At 39.4% G+C, this 25916-nt stretch overlaps 1 protein-coding gene across 2 annotated transcripts in view; it reads right to left on the bottom strand.

Annotated features, from left to right (window-relative positions):
• The window catches only part of LOC149065118 (uncharacterized), a 39779-nt gene extending 16715 nt beyond the window's left edge, over positions 1-23064 (bottom strand). Inside the window, exon 1 of one of the 2 annotated variants that reach the window (XM_089254508.1) lies at positions 22890-23064. In XM_089254508.1, coding sequence (XP_089110634.1) covers positions 22890-22973 — 84 coding nt within the window. In that variant the 5' untranslated portion in view covers positions 22974-23064. Of the gene's footprint in view, positions 1-3652; positions 3827-22889 lie in introns of those variants that run through there. The other variant, XM_089254509.1, reaches the window with a different exon arrangement.
• Between the last annotated feature and the right edge of the window lie 2852 nt (positions 23065-25916).

Genomic DNA, 25916 nt, shown 5'->3' with positions numbered 1-25916 from the left:
TATTCATCCACTACTTCTGTGCCCTCTTGCACACTGATTCTATCAATCGCCACTCCTATGGTCACTGATTTGTTCATTTACTCACTTCAGTGCTCACTTGCTCAACGACTTGTCATAAACTGAAGAGCCAAAAAAATTGGTACAGGCATGCGTATGCAAATAAAGAGATATGGAACCAATCAGAGTTCGGCGCCGCGGCCGGCAACGCCTATATAAGACAACAAGTGTCTGGTATAGTTGTTAGATCGGTTACTGCTGCTACAATGGCAGGTTATCGAGATTTAACTGAGTTTGAACGTGGTGTTATAGTCGGCGCACGAGAGATGGGACATAGCATCTCCGAAGTAGCGATGAAATTTGGATTTTCACGTACGACCATTTCACGAGTGTACCGTGAATATCGGGAATCCGGTAAAAAATTAAATCTACGACATCGCTGCGGCCGGAAAAAGATCATGCAAGAACGGGACCAACGACGAGAATCATTAAACGTGACAGACGTGCAACCCTTCCGCAAATTGCTGTAGATTTCAATGCTGGGCCATCAACAAGTGTCAGCGTGTGAACCATCATCGATATAGACTTTCGGAGCCGAAGGCCCACTCGTGTACCCTTGATGACTATAACACCAAACATGGCCCCCGCTCTGTCCCTTGCGGGATATAAGCGGATTACCTTGCGGCTGGGCCATGCTGGAAGACCCTTGATGACTGCACGACACAAAGCTTTACGCCTCGCCTGGGCCCGACAACACCGAAATTGGACTGTTCAGGACTGGAAACACGTTGCCTGGTCTGACGAGTCTCGGTTCCAATTGCTTCGAGCTGATGGACGTGTACGGGTATGGAGACAACCTCATGAATCCGTGGACCCTACATGTCAACAGGGGACTGTTCAAGCTGGCGGAGGCTCTGTGATGGTATGGGGCGTGTGCAGTTGGCGTGATATGGGACCCCTGATATGTCTAGATACGACTCTGACAGGTGACAGGTACGTAAGCATCCTGTCTGATCACCTGCACCCATTCATGTCCATTGTGCATTCCGACGGACTTGGACAATTTCAGCAGGACAATGCGACACCCCACACGTCCAGAATTGCTACAAAGTGGCTTCAGGAACACTCTTCAGACTTTAGACACTTCCGCTGGCCACCTAAATCCCCAGACATGAACATTATTGAACATATCTGGGATGCCTTGCAACGTGCTGTTCAGAAGAGATCTCCACCCCCTCTTACTCCTACGGATTTATGGACAGCCCTGCAGGATTCATGATGTCAATTACCTCCAGCACTACTTTAGACATTAGTTGAGTCCATGCCACGTCGTGTTGCGGCACTTCTGCGGGCTCGCGGGGGCCCTACACGATATTAAGCAGGGGTACCGGTTTTTTTCGCTCTTCAATGTAAATTTATTCTTTTGCTCACTGATTTGACATTCACTGATTCCTATGCTCACTTATCTCACTAATTTGTCATTCACTCATTCCTATAACTTGCTGATTCACTACTTACTACTTCTGTGCTTTCCTGCTCAGTGATTTATTCGTTCATTTATTCCTCTATGCTCACTTGTTCACTAACGTGCTTAATCCTTACTTCTTCACTCTCTCTTGCTCTTTGCTCACTTTCATGCTCATTTGATCTTTCCTCTGGTCACTTCCTCATTGATTTGCTCATATATACTCACTCTAATTCTCACTTCATTTTCCCTATGATCACTTCGTCAATAATTTTCTCATTCACTCACTCCTGTGATCACCTGCACTTTGCTTTGGTCACTTGATGTCTCATTTGAATGAGCAAATCAGTGAGCAAGTTAGAAACAGTGAATTTGCAAGTTAGTGATCGTAGGCATGATTCAATGACAAATCCGTGAGCAAGTGAGCGTAGGAGTGGCGATTGAGCAAATAAATGAACAAGGGAGAATGGAAGTTGCTATTAAGGAAATAAGTGCGTTAGTGAGCACAGAAGTACACTGGTGAAATAAATTAAGAGAATTTGCTTATTTTATCGAATTTCATAAAAAGAACTGAACTGAATGTAAAACCACTGCTTCTAGACAAAAATGAAAATCTTGTACGTCAAATACGTAAGCGTACACGTGTGTGTGGGCGGAGCCAGTAGAGAAATGGGCACTTTATAAGCGCGCGTAAGTTAAGACGCATTTCGTTCGCTAGCACACCTCGGCGAATTTCTTGGTGTTATTTTGCAGAAATCGGTTAATTTCAAATTGTAACAGTAAAAATGAGTAACCACCAACGTTCAGATGATGGAATGCGGTGGCGAATTGTGGTTAGGCTAGAAGCAGGCCAATCTCAAGCAGATTTGTAGAGAGTTCAATTTAACGCTCAGCGTCGTGTGTAACTTAGGGAAACAGTTCCAAGATACCGGATCCATCGAGAGAAAGCCTGGGCAAGGTCGTCCAAGAGCCACGACGGCCAGAGAAGATCGCCATTTGTCGATTATAGCGAGGCGTAACAGGAGTGCTTCTCAGCTCTCTCGTGACTTGTATGCAGCCACAGGAACCCATGTATCAAGGGTGACTGTTTCCAAAAGACTTCATGAGAGAGGGTTGTTTGCAAGAAAACCTGCTGTTTGCGTCCCGCTCACTTCTACGGGCAGGAGAATCCGTTCATCATGGTGCAGAGAGCATAGTGATTGGAGTATGGATCAATGGACGACCGTTCTCTTCACTAATGAGCCCCGGTTCAGCCTAAGCACCGATTCTCGCCGTACGTTCATATGGAGAGAACCAGGGACCAGCTACCTACCCTCCAATGTCCGCGAAATCGACCATTATGGCGGAGGAGGTTTAATGGTCTGGGCAGGCATCATTTTGGATGGCCGCACACCTCTTCATGTCTTTGAAAGAGGCACTGTGACTGGTGTGAGGTATAGGGATGAGGTCTTGGAGCCCTATGTTCGCCTTTTCAGGGGTGCAGTTGGCCCTGAGTTCATTTTAATGGACGATAACGCGAGGCCACATAGAGCTAGCTCTTCTGCTCGACGATTTTCTAGATAGTGAGGATATTCGCCGGATGGATTGGCCAGCCAGATCTTCAGACCTTAACCCTATAGAGCATGTCTGGGAGGCTCTGGGGAGGGCAATTGCAACTCGCCACCCCCCCCCCTCCGGGAACCATCCAGGGAATGAAAACAGCGTTGCTGAACGAGTGGGACCAATTGTCACAGGAAATGATAAACTGCCTTATTTCAAGTATGAAATCACGCGGCGAGACCTGTATATCTGTAAGAAGGGACCATACCCCCCCCCTATTAACTCATTTTTTTCTTTATTCTGCAACCGCTGTCTCATACCTTCCGACTCCAACGAGTGTTACGCACGATCATGCGTGTGTATTACAATTATTGAATGATTATTTGTTTTGTATTGTATCAATGTATGTACATATCAAATTTCATTAAAATCGGTACAGTAGTTCTAGAGATAATCGACCAAGTCTGCAAATTCTCTTAATTTCTTACACCAGTGTAGTAAATGAGCAAGTAAGCATAAGCTCGAGCAAATGAGCACAGAAATATTTGATGAGCAAGTGACCACAGAAGTAGTTAAGGAGCAGAAAATAAATAGATAAACACAAGAAACAAATAAAGAAAAAATAATAAATAATGTTCAATAAAAATTTACACTTTTTGTTTGCGATGCGGAAATAAAGCACAGAAAAACTTGCAATAAAACTCCGAGCTGGAAGTGTCCTGATGCCATTTCTGTCGTGGAATACGCGAAAATGTTGCTTCTTAAGAGCAGTAAGTCTTTCTTAGAAAGTAAGGACTTTTTAAAGAGACTATAATTGATGGAAGAGCGAACACAGTTAGTGAATTACTGAATGACAATGTTCAGTAACGCAATATACACACTAATGGCAATCATGTCTGCGACGATTATTGTCGTCATTTTCGACAGGTGTCCCAACGATTTCTCCACTCTGATAAAAGCATCACCCCAAACAAAGCGTCATTGTCATTCGGAAATCTTCATTACCTATTCATTGAATTGAATTGATTAAGGCACACAAATGTACCAATCACGGTCGATGAGGTGTATGGAGGAGAGATGTAACAAACGTAATTGCAAAGAAAGTAACAACATGTACACTGGTGTGGGTCTGAAAAATCGCAATTTTTTATGACCCGAACCGAATGGCGCAATGCCACTCCATGGTGAATATTTGCAACATTTCCTCATCGACGCAATAGGCTGAGTACAAACACTGTTTATTTCCATCCATATTTGTTGTGGGCATCTTATTCTCAGCCACCTCGTTGGGCATTTCGCATGTTGTGATGTTTTTTTGTAATCGCACAACACCGTCGTGTAGCACTTTCACCCTACAAATGTCATCGATATCAATATCAATCAATTACTTGAATTCTGACTATTCTATCCCTTCTGGTTCACATGCGTGATAAAATTTCGTTTCTAATAGCTGCTATAGAGAATGGGCACCCACAGCAGCCAGCTCCGAAGTAACCCCTGAAGACGAGCTCTTATGGATCCCGGAATATTTTCACTACAGAGAACAAGCAACCCGAGTCATTCCATTATGTATTGTGTATTTTCAACACCCTCAAACCTCTCTCCCACTTCAACATGCCAACTCTTCATAATCTTTTTTGCTTCACAAGTCTTCCCCACTTTCCTTTAATTTTGAAATAAGAAACTGTGGTTTATGCGCCACTGGGCCCTTCTTGGAAACTGCTACGGAATTTTTGTAGTTTCTACGAATTACTACCATAAAATACGGAGTTACGGCAGATCGTGAAAAACTACGGAAATCTTGTCTATTTTTCTAGAATTTCGTTGAATTCCATTATCTTTTCGAGTACAAAATGATGTCTCACGCCTCCAGAAAACATATACCAAGAGCCAGAAATTCAAATTAATATTCATAACAAATCATCCGACATAAGAAGGTGCGATTTGCACTTAGATAACTTTTCGTGACCCAGAGTTCTTTTTTATAAATAAAAGCCAGTTGAAGTTTCACTTTCAGATGGTGTTGTAAAATGAAAAATTCGACATCTATATACTACAAACAAAATAGATCCTGTGCGTGTCTGTCTGTGTGTATGTTCTTTATACGAATCTACAATTTCATACCAGTCTTTGCCAAATTTCATGTGTACCAAACAGACACCGACTAAAACGATAGGCTACTTTAGAAGTTCGTCAGGATTGGGCAAATGCCCGATAGGGTCGAAAAACTGTCCAGCAACAACAGGGACGCCGGAACGTATGTGCTCGTATTGCTAACAATCATTTTCACGGTATTGCTCAGCGTGAAAAAAAAGTTAAATCGCTATTAATTTACGTGATTTCTTCGCTTTTTTACTCACTACAAACGGCAAAACCTACCATTCTTCTCCCCCTCCTCGGAACCCGTTAATTGATGAAAAGCTTGCACGTCCAAAAACGTCTGGCGCTAGCTCATTAGCTTTGTGCCCGAGTGGCATGGTGGTAAGATGCTCGTCTACCATCGTGAAAGTTGTTGTCACTGCACCGGCTCCGGAAGCATGTTGTAGAAATGCAACAGAGTATACATGTTGTCGTCTGTATGTGGTGGGGATGGTTATTTTATACTCAAGATGATATTTTTATACCTCGTGTTTTTTTGTTTTTTTTTTTCAAATTTCAAATTTCAAATTTCACAGCTTTACTCAAAAAAAAAAAAAAAAATTCCGAGTACGTTATCTTTATACGAGTACTATAAACCCAAGGGAGGATATAGATAAGATATTTTCCCTAACGAACTCGAGACGACCACAGAAAGACAGCACCTTCACTTCCCACCGTTCTCACTAATGGCAGTAAATTGCAATATAGCGATATGGCCAGAGTTGGTGTTTGGTGAAGTAGTAGTAGTTCATCATCCTTGGGATGGCAAAACAGGATTTGGCTAACAAGACAAGTCTAACCGAATGCCGTTGTTATCTTTTTCGCCATTTCTTGTATCCACTATCCCTCCTCTCAGTGATTTGCGTCTAGTTGAAATTGTAGAAAAAGAAAAACACAGCCGTGTTCATAACGCGAAGCCCACGGGCACCATAGAGCTCAAAATGGAAACGAATCTATCTTATATATAAATGTGAAAGTATGTATGTATGTATGTTCTTTATACAAATCTACAGTTTTAGACCGATCGTTGCCAGATTTTGCATATATACCAAACAGGTCCGGGATTGAACCGTAGGCTACTTTAAAAGTTCGTCAGAGCTGGCCAAATGCCCGAAATGGGCGGAAAAACTGTCGGGCAACAATAGTTTTGGGGCCTCAACAATTACTTTCGGAACCTTTACTTTGGTTACCGTGGTTTCCAACAATGGGTTTTGAGACGTGAATATATGCCTTTACAATGGTTTGTCACACCTTTAATTCTGTTATTATAACAGTTTATTCCTTTATAACGGTTTGTCACTTTTCCAATCCTCCCAGTAATTGATGAAAACCCGGGAAGAGCGCCGGGTATTTCTGCTAGCCTATATACAGGGTATCCTGTATGTGCTAATCCGCCCATCGTATAGGTATAGTTTCAATTTAAAAAATGCTTAAAAGGCGTTTGAATAATATTCGCTGCACAAGCATTTCACCGAAGAAATTCCATTCACTTTCAAGCGATTACAGTTCCCGATTCGTTTAGCTTTTGCCATGACAATCAACAGAGCGCAAGGCCAGTTGTTAGTAGTGGCAGGTATCAACCTACTTGAGCCCTGTTTTTCACACGGACACCTTTTCGTCACCTGTTCCCGTGTTGGTAATCCCAAAAATTTGTACATCTACACACCAGATGGAAAAAGAAAACATATTGTGTATTCACAAGCAATTGCCTGAAGATTTTAACTAAAATATTTAAAAATAAAAGTAATTTTTTCTTTCTTGATGCAGAAATTTTTTTGATTAAGAAATAATTAATAAGCTATACGTATATAAATTTTTTACGGGGCGGGCAACGTCGCCGGGTATCAGCTAGGTTTCTCAACCACCGCCCATTGTATAGGTATAGTTTCAATTTAAGAAATGCTGAAAAGGCGTTCGAATAATATTCGCCGCACAAGCTGGACACATGACGTCACCAACAACAGAGAACAACAACTACGACGACAAAACTGAGAATAAAAATACTGAAGTGAAGGAAAAAACTCTGACCATCACAGACGCTCGCTCATTCTGACCACAATATTCTTCCACTGTGTAAGATGCCTCCTAAAAAGCGAGCAGCAATCGGAAAAATTTCGACTGAAGCGAAACGGTCGCGATTGGCAAGGAAAAATGAGTCTTCAGAGTGGACTAAACAAAGACAATATGCTAATCGAACTAGGTCCTCCACTTCCAGGACAAATGAGACTCCAGAACAAACTGAAGAACGCCTCTCTGCTAATCGAACTAGGGCCTCCACTTCCAGGACAAGTGAGACTCCAGAACAAACTGAAGAACGCCTCTCTGCTAATCGAACTAGGGCCTCCATTTCCAGGACAAGTGAGACTCCAGAACAGACTGAAGAACGCCTATCTGCTAATCGAACTAGGGCCTTCACTTATAGAGAGCATGCTTCTCAAGATCTGAAAAAAGCTGCATTTGCATACAATGCTGAACTTGATTATCACGAACATCCAGCAGTCTTGATTGGCCAAATGGAGAAGGTCTGTGTCCATTGCCAAGCTTACAAATGGGATGGTGAGGCGCCTGGGATGTGCTGCTCAAATGGAAAAGTCAAACTGCCATTAATCAATCAACCACCTGAACCACTTCGCACTTTGATGGCTGGTACCACACCAGATTCTAAGCACTTTCTGCAAAATATCAGAAAGTACAACTCTTGCTTCCAAATGACCTCTTTCGGAGCAACAAAAGAAATTGGCGAGCCTGGATTCATGCCTACATTCAAAGTACAGGGACAAATCTACCATCTTTCAGGGTCACTGCTCCCAGGATCGAATGAAGAGCCGAAATTTTTGCAGAAGCTCGACAACGATACTCCAATATTCCAACCACCAAACAGCATATCGTCCGGGCGCTACAACAATTCCTCCACGAACACAATTCCTACGTGAATTTGTTCAAGACTGCTCTGGAGCGTATGCCAAGAGATGATTACCAAATAATTATCAGAGCAGATAAGACTCCAGTAGGCGCCCATCCACGGACATTCAATGCACCAACAATTGATGAGGTGGCGATTGTTATTGTGGGGAATGAATTTGAAAGCCGCGATATTGTTCTACAGAAAAGAAATAACAGGCTACAGAGAGTAACGGAGACTCATAGATCGCACGATGCTCTCCAATACCCGATCATCTTTTGGCAAGGCAATGACGGTTATAACTTTGGAATTACTCAGATCAATCCAACTACAGGCGACACGCTACCGGGAAAGAAGGTATCTGCCATGGACTTTTATGCATTCAGATTGATGAGAAGGGTAGGAGATGAAAATCATTTATTAAAATCCCGGCAGCTCCTCCATCAGTTTGTAGTAGATATGTACGCCAAAATCGAAAGTGAACGGCTACTCTACATCCGAACAAACCAAGAGAAACTGAGAGTAGATGACTACATTCATCTTAGAAATGCTATGGCCAATGACGCGAATCCAAATGAATTGGGGAGAATGGTGATTTTGCCAGCAACCTTTACTGGTGGTCCAAGACACATGCATGAGTACACCCAGGATGCAATGACTTATGTCAGGAGTTATGGTCGCCCTGACCTGTTCATCACCTTCACATGCAATCCACTTTTGTCTGAAATACAAGAGGCTCTTCTGCCTGCTCAGAAAGCTACAGATCGACACGACCTGATTGCCAGAGTGTTCAAGAGAAAATTAACAAAACTGATGAACGTCGTGAAGAAGTGCCATATTTTCGGAGAAACGAGATGCTGGATGTATTCAATCGAATGGCAAAAAAGAGGTCTCCCACATGCCCACATCCTCATCTGGCTGCGAGAAAAAATCCGGCCAACTGATATCGATAACGTCATCTCTGCCGAATTGCCTAATCCAGATCAAGATCCATTGTTGTTTCAGATCATCACCAAAAATATGATTCACGGACCCTGTGGAGCGCTAAACACGAACGCTCCTTGCATGATGAATGGTTAATGCTCCAAGAAATATCCCCGCACAATGCTACAAAAAACACAGACTGGCCAAGATGGCTATCCTCTGTACAGGAGACGAAAGCCCGAAGATGGCGGATTATAGGCGAAGATATTTTCAATCACAACATTGAAAATACGCCATGTAGACGTTAACGTTGACAATAGGTGGGTAGTTCCATATTCCCCAATATTGTCAAAAATGTTCCAGGCGCACATTAATGTAGAGTCTTGCCAGTCTGTAAAAGCTATCAAGTACATTTGCAAGTATTTCAACAAAGGAAGTGACCAAGCAATTTTTGGATTGGGCCAACAAACGAACGATGAGATTTCAACATTTCAATTGGGAAGATACATTTGCAGCAACGAAGCAATTTGGCGAATCCTCAGCTTCCAAATTCACGAACGCTACCCATCGGTTCAACATCTAAGTGTTCACCTTGAAAATAGCCAGAGGGTATATTACAATCCAGAAAACCTCCAAGCAAACAACTTGCAACAGTCACCAAAGACAACACTGACCGAATTCTTTGAATTATGTAAGACCGACGTATTTGCCAGAACACTTTTCTACTGTGATCTTCCCCGGTTCTACACATGGAATACATCAAGCAAAAAATGGCAGCGACGCAAACAAGGAACTGATGTTGCAGGACATCTTGGGGTTAAATCATCAGAAACACTTGGCCGCATTTATATTGTTCATCCGTCAAGTGGCGAATGCTTCTTTCTGCGTATGTTGCTTCACATCATCAAAGGACCAACAACATTCGATGATTTGAAAACATTTAATGATCAAGTTTGTGCAACCATGCAAGAAGCATGCCAAAAGCGAGGATTGCTGGAAAACGATGACCACTGGGATTTGGCAATGACTGAAGCTAAAATCACTCAATCTGCCATTCGTCTAAGACATCTTTTTGGCATTCTTTTATCTACCCAATCTGTGTCAAATCTACTTCAATTGTGGGAAAAATACAAAGATGATCTCAGTGAAGACATTCTTATGAGAATCAGACGTGAAAATCCAAATTTAGAAATTGAATTTTCACCAGACATGTACAATCAAGCTCTCATCCATTTAGAAGACCTTTGTTTGTCAATGGCTGGAAAAGACCTCAGACAGTGCTCTTTGCTTCTTTCACCGCAACGAACTAACACCAACAATCTCACTCATGAAATTATGCGGGAGAGAAATTACGATGTTAATGAATTACAGTCATATATTGCAGCGAAAGAACAACTTTTAACTTTCGACCAAAGGCAAGCCTACAATCAAATTCAGCAAACGATTAACGATGGAAATGGTGGCATCTATTTCCTCGATGCTCCCGGTGGCACTGGCAAAACGTTCCTTATCAATTTACTTTTGGCAAAGGTGAGACAACAAAAGAAAATTGCAGTAGCAGTGGCCTCTTCTGGCATAGCCGCAACACTACTAAATGGAGGTCGGACGGCACATACCGCCTTCAAATTACCACTGGACTTGAACCATAACGAATCTCCAGTTTGCAACATTTCCAAGGGAACAGGCCCAGCAAAAGTGTTGCAAGAGTGCAGCCTCATAGTTTGGGATGAGTGTACAATGCCTCACAAACGGGCCCTGCAATCTGTCAACATGTCACTTAAAGATCTGCGAGGAAATCAGCGGCTCATGGGAAAAGTGGTTGTTTTGTTGGCTGGAGATTTTCGTCAGACTCTGCCTGTAGTTCCGCGTTCAACGCCAGCTGATGAATTTAATGCTTGCCTCAAATCATCAACACTCTGGCACGAAGTTAAAAAATTATCATTATCCACCAACATGCGAGTTCAACTGCAAAATGACTCAGCACTTCGATCATCTTCACATCAGTTGATCAAACTTGGCAATGGAAGAATTCCCGTAGACCCAAGCACCGGACTGATTACGTTCCCAAATGGATTTTGCCAGTTGTTAAATTCAGTTCAAGAACTTGCAGACAAAGTCTTCCCAAACATTGAACAAAATCACCGAAACCATGAGTGGCTTTGTGAGAGAGTGATTCTGGCACCGATAAATGACAGTGTGAACAAAATCAACGAAAAAATCCTAAAAATTATTCCAGGAGACTCCAGCCGCTGTGGTGGTCGAGTGGTTATAGTGCCGGACTCGTGATGCGAGGATCCGGGTTCGAACCCCACAGTGGTGGTCGGCTGAAGTTGGTTTTCTGTGGTTCCCAACTTCAAGGCGCAAATGCGAGCCGATCTCCCCGTTAAAAAGTCTCGCCACAGAGAGCAACAGTCCTACAACGGTAAATCATTCAACCATAACACTTCACTCATAGTTAGTAAAACTGGGGGCAGATGACAGCACTACACATAAAAAGCATTACACAGAAACAAACTTTACGTCAGGTTGCACTACACGTACACGCACATTTCCGCATGTACCGATTCGTTGGGGGGGGGGGTTCCGCGGGGGGGGGGGTGCATGTGTGGTGTAGCAGTAGTAGGTAGGGGCTCGGGGATCCATGATGTTCTTAAGTCAGCCACCTCGTTGGGCAATTTGCCTGTTGTGGCGTTGTATTTGTATTTGTAAATCTTATAAATCGGTTGACACTGTCACAGACACAGCGCAGACAGTTCTGTATCCTGCAGAATTTCTGAACTCTTTGGATATTCCGGGTGTGCCACCACACAACTTGACCCTCAAAGTCGGAGCACCTATAATGTTTTTAAGAAATTTGGAGACACCGAGACTCTGCGTGAAGAAATTGCACAATTACATCATCGAAGCAGCAATTGTACCTGGATGTGCCAAACGAGAAGACGTCTTCATTCCACGTATCCCAATTATCACTGAAGAAATTCCATTCACTTTCAAGCGATTGCAGTTCCCGGTTCGTTTAGCTTTTGCCATGACAATCAACAAACCGCAAGGCCATTCGTTAGCAGTGGCAGGTATCAACCTACTTGAGCCCTGTTTTTCACACGGACAGCTTTACGTCACCTGTTCGCGTATTGGTAATCCCAAAAATTTGTACATCTACACACCAGATGGAAAAACAAAAAATATTGTGTATCCACAAGCGATTGCTCGAAGTCTTTAATTAAAATATTTAAAAATAAAAGTAATTTTTTCTTACTTGATGCAGGAATTTTTTGATTAAAAGAAATAATTAATAAGCTATATATATATTAATTTTTTACGGGGCGGGCAACGTTGCCGGGTATCAGCTAGTCTTATATATAAATGTGAAAGTATGTATGTATGTATGCTCTTTATACAAATGTACAGTTTTAGACAGATCGTCGCCAGATTTTGCATATATACCAAACAGGTCCGGGATTGAACCGTAGGCTACTTTAAAAGTTCGTCAGAGCTGGGCAAATGCCCGAAATGGGCGAAACACTGTTGGGCAACAATGGTTTTGGGGCCTCAACAATCACTTTCGGAACGTTTACTTTGGTTACCGTTTACTTTGGTTACAATGCGTTTCAGACGTGTATATATGCCTTTACAATGGTTTGTCACACCTTTAATTCTGTTATTATAACAGTTTATTCATTTATAACGGTTTGTCACATTTCCAATCCTCCCAGTAATTGAAGAAAATCCGGGAAGCGCCGGGTATTTTTGCTTGCCTGTATACAGGGTGTCCTGTAAGTGCTAATGCACCCTTATCTCATCAACCGCCCATCGTAGAGATATAGTTTCAATTTAAAAAATGCTTAAAAGGCGTTTGAATAATATTCGCTGCACAAGCTGGACGTATGACGTCACTAACAACAGAGAACAACAACTACGACGACAAAACCGAGAATAAAAATGTTCAACGCCAGCTGATGAACTCAATGCTTGCCTCAAATCATTAGCACTCTGGCACGAAGTTTAAAAATTATCATTATCCACCAACATGCGAGTTCAACTGAAAAATGACTCAGCACTGCGATCATTTTCACATCAGTTGATCAAACTTGGCAATGGAAGAATTCCCGTAGACCCAAGCACTGGACTGACTACGCTCTCAAATGGATTTTGCCAGTTGTTAAATTCAGTTCAAGAACTTGCAGACAAAGTCTTCCCAAACATTCAACAAAATCACCAAAACCATGAGTGGCTATGTGAGAAAGCGATTCTGGCATCGAAAACTTACAGCGTGAACAAGATCAACGGAAAAATTTTAAAAATTATTCCGGGAGACTCCACATCTTACAAATCGGTTCACACTGTCACAGACATAGCGCAGACAGTTCTGTATCCTGCAGAATTTCTGAACTCTTTGGATATTCCGGGTGTGCCACCACACAACTTGACCCTCAAAGTCGGAGCACCTATAATGATTTTAAGAAATTTGGAGACACCTATACTCTGCAATGGCAACAGACTCTGCGTGAAGAAATTGCACAATTACATCATCGAAGCAACGATTCTAACTGGATGTGCTAAAAGAAGACGTCTTCATTCCACGTACCCCAATTATCACTGAAGAAATGCCATTCACTTTTTACAGTTCCCGATTCGTTTAGTTTTTACCATGACAATCAACAGCGGCAAGGCCAGTCGTTAGCAGTGGCAGGTATCAACCTACTTGAGCCCAGTTTTTCACACGGACAGATTTACGTCGCCTGTTCGCGTGTTGGTAATTCTAAAAATTTGTACATTTACACACCAGATGGACAAACAAAAATATTGTGTATCCACAAGCGATTGCCCGAAGTTTTTAATCAAAAATTATATTATTAATATTATTAATAATAATAATAAAATTAAAATAATTAAAATTAATTAAAAAATGAAAGTAATTTTTTCTTACTTAATGCAGAAATATTTTAATTAAGAAATAATTAATAAGCTATATATATGTAAATTTTTTACAGGGCGGGCAACGTCGCCGGGTATCAGCTAGTATATATATAAAATTTATAGTGTGTGTGTTCTGTATACAAATCTACAATTTTAGATCGATTGTCACCAAATTTTGCATATATACCAAACGGAACCCGACTTGAACGATAGGCTATTTTAAAATTTCGTCAGGGCAGGGCAAATTCCCCAAACGGGCAAAAAACTGTCAGGCAACGATGGTTTTTGGGCCTCAACAATCACTTTCCGAACGTTTACTTTGGTTACCGTGGTTCCATAGCAATGTTTCAAACGTGTATATGCCTTTACAATGATTTGTCACTTCTCTAATCCTGTAACTATATGTATAATAGTTTATATGCCTTTATAATGGTTTGCCACTTTTTCAATCCTCCCAGTAATGAGGCTTTTTTAAATAGACGCCATAATCATCATCAGTATCGCTTTGAAGGTCAGGAAAAGGGTTATCCTCATAGAAATCAGTGTTAAAATTGCCGATTTTACTGTAGAAGTGCTGAAATTTGGTGGGGTTTTGTGTCACATCAATAATTTTAAAAATTTTATTGAATTCTCGATTTCTGAAACATTGAGTTCGCTTAGAGATATACGAAACCCAGGAGATTAAATATGAAGTAATTAGCCGGACCTACTTATTGAGTTGGATATTCGTGCAATAACAAATTGATTTCAACTTTTTATTTATATCTTCTCAAGCATGAAAATTAATGTCTCCGTATTGTCTTTTAATATTCAATTGCATAAATGGATATAGTTTTTGTTGTTTTAAAATTAATTATGGGCCGGTAAAGTACATCGAAGAAATTCCACAGCTTCAATTAAGCATTTTTAAAGCTGAAACAGGCAGATGGATACCTTGAAGTTCGGAGGGGGGGGATCGAAATACTGCTTAGCACCCCTTAAAAAAGGAAAAAAAAGTATTCATTTCTATATTTCTTTAAATCTAGATTTCTTTATTTCATGATTCTCGCAGGAAGTCGCCATATTGGTTAACTTAGACACGGTTTGCATGTCCCTCAAAGAAAGAGGGAGATATCACGTGATCCAAACAGCCTCATTGAAGAAAATTACCGGGTATTACAGCTAGTATTATATAATAATATTGCAAACGAGTATTGTGTTAGCAACTCCCACCAGTATTGAAACCAAGCGTTTACATACGAAAAAAAATTGTTTTGCAGGCTGTACATCCTGAACACCTGGAATTTTAGTGAAAAGAGAGCCGCTGATAAGCATACAATGAGTGAATCGTGCTTTGTGAAAGGATATAGGTTCTATCTACAGTATATTTCCCATTCATTATATTACCAGGATATTATTGATATTACCAGGAATGGAGACTCCTCAAAGATGGACGATGAATCTTCTGTAGAAGTAAAAGCAACAGAAGATTCCGCTACATTTTTGAACGCCCACATTGGGAGACAAGAAGAACAGAAGCCATGACACAAGATGAGAGACAATTATCAATAAAATATATTATAAGATCAAGGAAGATAAAATGCTTCCTAAGAGAAATTTTGAGTACAGCATTAGAGAAATATTTAGAATATCCAATGTAAAGTAAATCTAACAAAACTTAAATTTGTAATGGTAGAATGGTTTGAATATATAGCTACTAGTGTTTTGTGAAAGATTATTATTGGTATAATTGTCTAATTTACATATAATTCATGTTTAGTGTGTGATTGGAGATACCCAAACATATCTTGAGGATTGTAAACTAGAATTCTTTTTAAGTCGTAACTGCTTCACTTTTGCTCTCTCTTGGTGTTTCTCACAAACTCTATTATTAACATGAATATTTCATGGCAGGTGTGTTGTTTTTTGACAAATTTATACCAAAAATATAAAATAGTGATGCAATTGATCGAATTCTTCTGATTGTATTGATGAGTGTGTAAAATCTAATCCATCTATAATGTATATTGTGTAAACCCGTATTGTGAAGCGGATAACACTGTGTTGACAAACTAACACTAGCAATATGAGATATTTGTGATTTGTGTGAAACGATCACATAGAGTATTTAGAACATATGTAAAAGAATATTTTGATCTTTTTTCATTTTACACACGCAAGATGACCTGTGTAACTAAATTTTGTATATTTGTTGTTAAACACATGCAAGTTGCAGGACAGTTAGTGAATTGTTTTTGATGTAATGCGTTTTTGCCGTTTCGATCCGAGAGTCTCGGGAGGACACTGCAATTTTCCTTTACTTCTCTCTTGTTTTGAAAACTCTAAAATTGGAGGACAAGTCTTAATACTAATTCACTCATTGTTTTTATGTTAACATTCTACTAACTCAATTAACTTTTAATCACGGGGATTAGAAATACAAATACAAATACAAATACAACGCCACAACAGGCAAAATGCCCAACGAGGTGGCTGATAAAAAGATGCCCATAAAAATATGGTTGTCATATGTTTCAAAAATACAGCAACCCCATTAAAAATGCAATTAACACAAATTACAAACAATATATACACATGATAAAATATTATACAATGCCCATAAAGAATACTTATGGTTGTCTTATTCTAAGAATGGATAGCTTCTCGATTTACCCCAACATGTTTATCGTATTTCTTTTTAAACGTGTCAATTGTGTTACAATTTACTACCTCCGGGGATAAGCTATTCCATTTATTAACAACCCTATTGGAGAAAAATTCCCTGCGACACCATAACCTTGCATTGTCCCTCACCAATCGATACTGGTGTCCCCTTGTAAAAGCAGTCGATTGGCGGTGTACTAAAAGTTCATGGTCCATCCTATCCATCCCATTGAAAATTTTGAACACTTCGATCATATCTCCTCGACACCTGCGTTCATCCAATGTAAACATATTCAAAAAATGAAGTCTTTCTTCATAACTCAAGCCCTGTGTGCCAATAAGGACACGCGTAGCTCTTCTCTGCACCCCTTCAACCAAGTCTATGTCCCTCTGTAGGTATGGTCTCCAAAACCTTACCGCATACTCCAGTCCAGGACGAACTAAGCCTCGAAAAAGCGGAAGAATGACTTTAGGAGAACGCGAAGAGACCTTTTTGAAAATGAGACCAAGCATTCTATTCGCTTTTTTGACCACCGCTGAACAGTGTTCAGAAAACCTAAGCCGTTCCTCAATGAGAATTCCCAAATCGGTGACCCTAGGTGCATCCGGGATAGTGACTTAATTTAACTCGTAAGAGAACCGTGAGTTGTTCGAACCAAAATGGGCGGCCATGCACTTACTAACGCTAAACGTCATGCTCCATTCATTTGCCCATGCTGCAATCATGTTTAAGTTTGTCTGCAGCAACTCCCTATCGCTTTGATTCCCGAATTTGCTAGTAATTCCATCGATACTCTGATCGAGTTTATTGATAAAAAGTGAAAAAAGTATGGGGCCAAGGACACTTCCTTGAGGAACTCCACTTGTGAGTTCCTCAAGGAAGTCACAAGTGGAGTCCACGCATGTCCAACCAGAGAATTTCCCGTTCACCATAACTCGTTGCAACCTATCTCTTAACCACGATTCTATCCAATTCAGCAAGTTGCCCCAATCCCAATCTCGTGTAAACGCTTCAAGAGTTTACCATGTTGGACCCAATCATATTTCTTCTGGAAATCAAGATAGACAACATCTACATTTTTGCTCTTAGCCAAAGACTTAGTCACGTGATTACAGAAGTAAAGGAGGTTAGTTACACATGACTTCCCCTTCCTGGACCATTGCTGATTATCCGACAATACATTATTCTCGTCTATCCACTTCACGAACTGCCTTTTGATGATAATTTCCAAAACTTTCGAGAGGAAACTCGTCAAACTCACTGGACGATAATTTGACACCGCTCCTCTACTACCCTTCGTAAACATCGGAACAACATTAGCAAGTTTCCAATCCCTTGGAACGATACCCTCAGCAACACTACTCCTGTATATCTGTGCGACTGGCCCTAACAATTCATTAGCACATTCCCTGAGGACACAGGGATATATATCATCTGGTCCTGTGCTTTGCTTGCGCATACATTTCTTAGAATGATTTAGGGCCTCCACGTCTTCCACTTGAATATCGTTGAGCGTTTTATTACCCCATGCAACACCCGTAATAACAAAGGCCTAATGATTACGATTGGGATTCTAATAACACTCATAGAAAAATTAAATACTGAACTAGCTCTCGTTGCGTTTGATCATCGGAGATAGTCGCATGTCCTATTGGACGGGACGAAGTAATGAAACAGAGTATATTTCCCACTTGAGCGAAAAAAAAACTCGGATGGGTTCGGGGGGGGGGGGGGGTGGATATCAATACTTACCAAGAAACTATGGTGTGGCAATTTTTTTTCAACTCACCTTTGTCCGTAATCGCAGTTGCACATAGAATGGGATTTTTCATTACCGTACGAGAGCAAGTATTTTTTTGTCTCGTAGATAATAATCACAAATTTTCATCATTGGAATGATGAAAACATATTGTCTCCACGGGAGTAGGACATTTTTTTATTTTTTTGGTATTGTACACTATAAATTCACTATACATGAAAAATATTTAGGCTTGTAAAATATTTAGCTGGGGCCCACCAAAGATGGCAGCATAGGAGACCCGGCTACAGGATGTGGGGGGAGGGGCATGGATGAAACTCTACTATGCTGAGAAGAAAAAAAATGATTGCTTAAGATTTATTTCTTCAATATAATTTCATAGATATTATATAAAGATATAATTTCATAGTGACACATTGAAAGAAGAACTGTGGATTCTACTTCCCTCAAACGGTAAGTTCCTTTTTATTGAAATGAGTTTTCGATGGTTTTTTTTCCTTGCTTGAGAAACCTGAGTCGCGCGATATAGCCTATTTAAACGACTAGTATTCAACACACAACAAGGGCTTAACAAATACCTGTATATGAGCGCCTATTTGTTAAGTGCTAAGTCACCATGGTGACTAAGAAATTGGCTTTGGAGCCATTTTGACGGAAGAGCAAGTGAATCCTAAGAGCATCTTAAGCCCTCAGACGAATTGATTTTTCGAATACCTCCACCTAACTTTTTTTTTTTTTAATTTCACAAATACAAACATGTAATACACAAATTTAGACATGTGTTACACGAATACAAACATGTGTTACACGAATTCAGACATGTGTTACACGAATACAAACATGTGTTACACGAATACAAGCATGTGTTACACGAATACAAGTATGTAGTACACAAATCTAGAAATGTGTTACACAAATATAAATATATAATACACAAAAAAAACAAAAAATGGATGCACACATATTACAAACAAACACTTTGTAGCCTCAAGGGACTGGAAAGTCCTTCCAGCAAGCCTAAAGGAATAAGCTATAGAATATTTTTTCTTTCTCTTGCAACAGAGTTATTATATCTATTAGATATGTGTTCACAAATGTATTTTTGCTTATATATATATATATATACACATCTGAATAATGTTCATAATTAAGTTGTTTTTCGTGAAGCTCAATATAATACAACCATCGTACACCACTTCTCTTATTTATTATTATAATCTTTTGCTCTTTCAATACTTTCATCTAAATGGTTTCGTAATCCATGCGTCTGACGAAGACAAAAATCTCGTGATTTATGTTTTTATTATTATTAAATTGATTTTCAGCGTGAAAAATGTTTAATATCTTAGGGGCAATAAAGGAAAAGCTCTTTTTATATAATGTTTTATTTGATTTTGGTACTTGATAAACTCGATTATATCTATTTGTAATTCTTCATTTTGATTTTTCGTTAAGTAATTTTCATTTAATCGTGAAAATTTGATAACTCTGTACAAAAAGTTTTGTCTCAAAGTTAGAGTATGGCATTGTATTTTAGAACTATAGATTAATATTTGAGATTTTATTCTGTTATATATATTATCTAATTTCCGAATATTCTCGTAATATGCTCCTCCCCATTCACTGATTGCATAATTGACAACTGAATATATCAATGCATAGAATAAATCTTTCAAAAATTGTTCATCAATCAAGTTTTTCATTTTGTAAATGATCGCGGCATATTTTCTAATCTTTTTTATTGAAATATCGCAGTGCGTGTTCCATTTAAGATCATTCTGTATTGTGATACCTAAATAATTGTATTCCCGAACAATATCCATTTCTTGGCAATGACATTCATTGTTCTCCAGGCACTGACAATGATTATGCGTTCTTAGATGTATGTTTGCGCTATAATTTATATTTCTTGTCTTCATATAAATACATTTTGTTTTTTGATTGTTAAGTTTTAATTTATGTTTAATTAACCAGATATTAATATTTGTTAGATCATCTTCTACTTTTCTAATTAAATTTGCTGTATCAGTATCTTCTACATAAAGCACTGTATCATCTGCAAATGTTATAATTTTTCCATTCAATCTCAAGTTACATAAATCATTTATATATATATCAAACATAATATCGGACCCAAAACAGAACCCTGAGGTACCCCCTTTTTCACTTCTTGAAAAGTACCAACTTCTTTTTGAATAACAACTGCTTGTTTCCTATTGCAATAGTAAGATTTAAACCATTCAAGTATGTTTCCTCTCACTCCTATTTCAAATACCGTATATACTCGTGTATAAGCCGACCCCCAAAAAATCCGTGCATTTCACAAAAAAAAAAAAAAATCTTATATTTTCACGCAAAATGAAAAGCTTACGGAAATTTACAATAGAAAATGATTAAAACATTTAATCCGTTTCTTCTGAGTCTCCAAGCTCATCGTAATCCATCAGATCATCATAGAGGGTGCGGCATCTTCGTTTTTATCCTCATCTGGGCTGTCATCGCCATTGTCACTTTCAAAGAGGATATCATCTTTAGTTCTGTCCATCGCAATGCTCATGCAACACTTTTTGAAGGATCGGATGTTAATTTCGGTGGAAACAGAATTCCACGCTCCCCATCCATTCGATCCACAAATCCCTCAAATAGTCTTTGGGATTCTTGTTGATGCTAACATCTAAAGGCTGTACAATCAACGCGTTAGCCACCACCAACCAATGATATTTTACATTTCTTTGCCTCTGCTTTGACATCATTAGTTGTGTGGGGTTTGAACATATCCCATACCAATAATGCCGGTTTCTTGAACACTGCTACGAAAATAACTACTGATTGCGGAGGTCGATATTTCCTCATCAAAAACTGACCCGAGTATAAGCCGACCCCCCCCCCCCCCCCCACTTGGGGAACGAATTTTTCCCACAAAAAAACTCGGCTTATACACGGGTATATACGGTAGTTTGTTAAAATGTCCAAATCCACAAAATCGAATGCTCTTTTCAAATCTGGGAACACAGTTATGGAACATTTATTATTGTTGAATCCATTGTTTAAATAGTTAGTTAGATCAAGTATCGCCATTTTTGTACCTTTACTTTTTTTGAAATCCATATTGGTTAGTTGAGAATATTTTTTGTCTATTTAGGAAATCAAGTAGTTGGTGTTTTATACATTTTTCAATTATTTTTGAAAAGACGTTTGAACCCGGTATGCACTCGCTATTTCAGTTGTTTCTTGAATCTTCAGATGGCCCCGTACTGTCTCTATTATTTCAAAAATATTTTCATTCCTCATTTCTGGGATTCCACTGATTTTTATATTGTTTCTAAATCGTTCATTCTGTATTTCAGATCTGATATCTCCTCCTTTAGATGCATATTCTCGATCTTTATTTCTTCATTTTCTTTATTCACCTGTTCCACTAGTTCCTTCACATTTTCTAGTTTTCTCCCAAAGTCTTCCATCTGTTTAGAATTAAATTCTATTGTCCTTACTACTTCTTGAATTTCTGTTGTAAGGTGATTCTGCTTTCGGATTACATTATTTATGGCTACTTGAAAGACCTCTTCCATTTTTCAATTTTCTGATGATGCTTCCCATCTCTCCCAGCGTGATGTTATGATCAGCTAACCTTGAAGTTCCCTCAGTTGTTGTTTCTTGACCTGTTTGTTTATTTTGAGATTGTTTACATCTGTATTTATCCTTCTTATTTCTTGCCATTTTTCTGAAAGTCGCTTCCTTTATCCCCTCACATACATGATGTATGTGTCGTCTACACCTTTTGCACTGCAGAAATTCAGTCTCGTCATTAGATTTGCCCCGGCAGCTAACACACTCGAATTTATTCATTCTTCAATATTTTTTATATTAAATCTTCAAGTACATCTTAATTTTTCTTGCATGAAGAGTATTTAGTGGGAAATATTTTGTATAGATGGCGGCACTATCGTTTCACGTTGTCTTAGATTTTTCATCGCACGTTACATTAACGAATTTTAAATGTACTATTTTTCACGTATCTAATCATTAGTTTCATTTTTCACATTAACATACTAATGACCCATGAGCTTACATCAAGTTTTATCACCTACTTCTGATGAATATCCTTTCAGATACCTAGAAATCAAAAATATTCGCAAGCCGGTAGCACGCACGTGTTTACATACAATTGGCTGTTGCCAAACATGTGAAATCATTGTTCCATAGGCGGAGATTGACTTGGAAGTCTGGGGGGGGGGGGCCAAGGTGCCGAAAAGTATGGTTCGTACAATCCTTTGGGCATTTTTTAAGTATTCCAAGTGGGGAATCTGTCTGTGCAGAGTTTGGGACGTTTCGATGGGACACCCTGTGTATTTAAAAATACTCCGAAAACAACAGAAACAAGCATTTTTCTAAACAAAAACAAGCATTTAACAAGCCTTTGAAATGCATAAACGGTAACGAAAAAAATGAAAATCTGCCAACTTTATTTGGGAAATAACGTTCTTAACTTGACGTTGAAAAATGAAATAATATAAATAGATAGATAACGTAACGCCAAAAGTAAATATACGAAACGAAACAAAGAAATAACTATTATTTATAATAATAATAAATAAAAACATACACTTTTTGCTAGCGATGCGGAAACAAAGCCTGTCAAGGCTTGGAACAGAGCTCCAAGTACGAAATGAGCCGACGTAAGCACCATTTTTGAACGTACGTAAGAGAAGTTCCTCGGAGAGTAAAAGAATTCCAGAGACTGATGGATGTGAGAACAAACACTGTAAATGAATGACTGAAGAATCAATGTAACGCAATTTATATGCTCGTGACAATGATGTCCCCGACGATGATCGTCATCACTTCAACAGGTGCCCCTAAACGATTTTTTCCTCTGTAATTTTCTCCGAAAAACAGCAAAATTTCTTTACTCATTCGGAAACAAAGCGTCATTGTCAGATGAAAATCGTAATTACCTATTCATTGAATTGATTGACGCACACAAATGTGACAAGGTAAATGAAGGCAGGGCCGTAACTTGAATTTTTGTCACCCTGGGCAAACATGATTCAGTTGCTATATTTTTACCGCAAAGGACGAGCACCCCAACACCCTCAAACATCATATTGCCTCCCCGCAACTTTAAAACTTTATCATTTTAAAATATGGTGTTCTTTGTTCCTACCTAAAATTGCCGCCTTCTACATTTTGACGCCCGGGGCAGTTGTTCCTCCCTGCCCCTACCCTCTAGTTTCGGCACGGAATTTAGAGGTGGCAGAAAAAAAGCAATTGCAAAGAAAATAACAACATGTACACTATTTGGGTCGGAAAAACCGCAACTTTGGTAACCCTCGACGAATGGTGAATACTTGCAACATCATTTTTTATCGACACATCACAGGCTGAGTTAACCATCATTTTTGGTATAATATGAATCACACAAAAACATCGTGTAGCATTTTTACCCTACAAATGTAATCTATATCAATGTCAAAAATCGATTATTTAAATTCTGACTATTCTATCCCCTTTTGGTGCACACTCGTGAAAATTTTTTTTGTTTCTAATAGATTCTGTTGTGTGTGTGTGTGTGACACTGGACACCCACAGCAGCCATCTCGTACGTTAGGAGCCGTTCAAGTGTTACGTCATCATCGATGGGGAGGGGGGGGTCCTATTTGCTGAATTGTTGATGACAGGGGGGGGGGGGTTTGGATAATGCTACGTCATCAACCATCCTTTGTGAAAATATGAAACATTTTTAATGGCATCTTATTCGGTGCGCCAAAAACGAGAAAAACCTTTCGATAGTTTGTGGGCACTTGAAGTGGCATTGATAAGTGCCCTACAGAGCCGCGTTAGTGATCTCTAAATGTTTCGCGAATCCACGTGATCTGGAAACGTATCCGGGTAGCTTAAGTGCTCTGGAAATGTGCCACACATCACTTAAATAATCTGAGAATGTGCCGCGGGTAACTTGAGTGATGTAGAACCGCACTGGGGTTCCACCTAAGTACTTTAAAACTACGTCACACATCACTCAAGGGGTCTCTAAATATGTCACGGATCGCTTAAGTGTTCTGGAACTGTGTCCCGGGTCATTTAAGTGATCTGAAAATATGGCACGGTTATGGTTATATATGGTTATATGGTTATATAATGTGGTTATAACATAATTGTTATGGAATTGTACCACGGGACACTTAAGCGATCTGTGAATGTGCCGCTTAGTTCATTTCTACAAGAGTAGGTTTGAAGAGGTCAGTCCGCATCAGATAACTCCCAGGGCCATATTTCGTCCGAGGACCAAGGGCCTTTAACATTGAAATTAACAGAAATTGATTATAACATATAAAGCTATTTTCTTCGAAAATTTCAATTAAAAAAAATATTTTTTTGGCATTGAGAAAGTACTTTTTTGATCATGGGAGAGGGGGACGAGCCTCGCTTTGGCTGCCCCCGTGTACGTCTCTGATCCCACCAATATGCGTTAGGATTCAGAGGGGCAGAGCTGATGACGAAATTTTGTTGACAAGAGGGGGGGAGGGGGTCAAAAATGGGTAAAAAATTTGCTTACGTGATACTTGAACGGCCCCTTACCGATGAAGACGAGCTCCCACGAATCCCGGAATATTTTCCACTACAGACGACGAGCACCCTCAAAACTCTCTCTCCCAATTCAACATGCCTAATTCATCATCGTCCTTGTTCCTGAAGTCTTTCCAACATTTCTTAATAGAAACTGTGGTTTATGGGTCACTGGGCCATACTTGCCAACTAATACGTAATATCCGTATTTCCTACGGATTTCTACCTTAAAATACGGAACTACAGGGCAGATCGTGAAAAAGTAGGGAAATTTTGTCTTTTTGAATAAAAACTTCTTCTAATAAAAGAAAGTTTGAATTTTCTCATAGATGGCGTTGTAAAACGAAAACTCGACATCTATATATAAACAAAATAGATCCTGCGTGTGTGTATGTTCTTTATACGAATCTACAATTTCATATGTCTTTGCAAAATTACGCACGTGTACCCAACAGGCTCCGTCTTAAACGGTAGGCTTCTTTAGAAATTCGTAAGAGTTCGGTACATGCCCAATAGGGTCGAAAAATTGACCTGCAATATAGACCCTTTGGGAATATCTATAACTTTTTTTAAAGCTCCCATTATACAGTGGAACCTTCCCGTAAACAGACGCTTTTCTGATCCCCAGTCCCATAAAACAGGGCAATTTCACTCCCCGTTAACGGGCAGTAAAAAATTCGGCAAAAACTCCTAATTTCCAAACACTAATTTATTAATTTTTGGACATAAACCGAGAATCATTTTAACTAAGATTACGTTTAATCCGAAGCTCGTGTTGGTAAATATGATAATCCATAAATTAGTTACTTGATTAACTAAACATAACTACGGTCCAGGTTGGTGAATTCTAATGGTAATGGTGGTTCCCATTTATCAGCAAATAATTTTTTAATTTTAGTGCATATTTTTGTGCTCGTTTTTTATTTTTAGGTCATGTTTCTGCATTTTTAATGCGCGACTTTTTTTCCCATTTATTGATCATATTTTTCTATCTTTTGAAGAACTTCTGGAGGCATTTCTGAATGCATATCTGGAGGGTGATTAAAAAAAGATGGGGAAAAAC

This window comes from Pholcus phalangioides, unplaced genomic scaffold, assembly GCF_987345545.1.
Source record: "Pholcus phalangioides strain wild (caught in Gottingen) unplaced genomic scaffold, Ppha-v1.0 ptg000041l_1, whole genome shotgun sequence".
NCBI classification, from domain to species: domain Eukaryota; kingdom Metazoa; phylum Arthropoda; class Arachnida; order Araneae; family Pholcidae; genus Pholcus; species Pholcus phalangioides.
The sequence above is the reverse complement of the archived record's forward strand: the minus strand, read 5'-3'. Positions and strand labels throughout refer to the sequence as shown.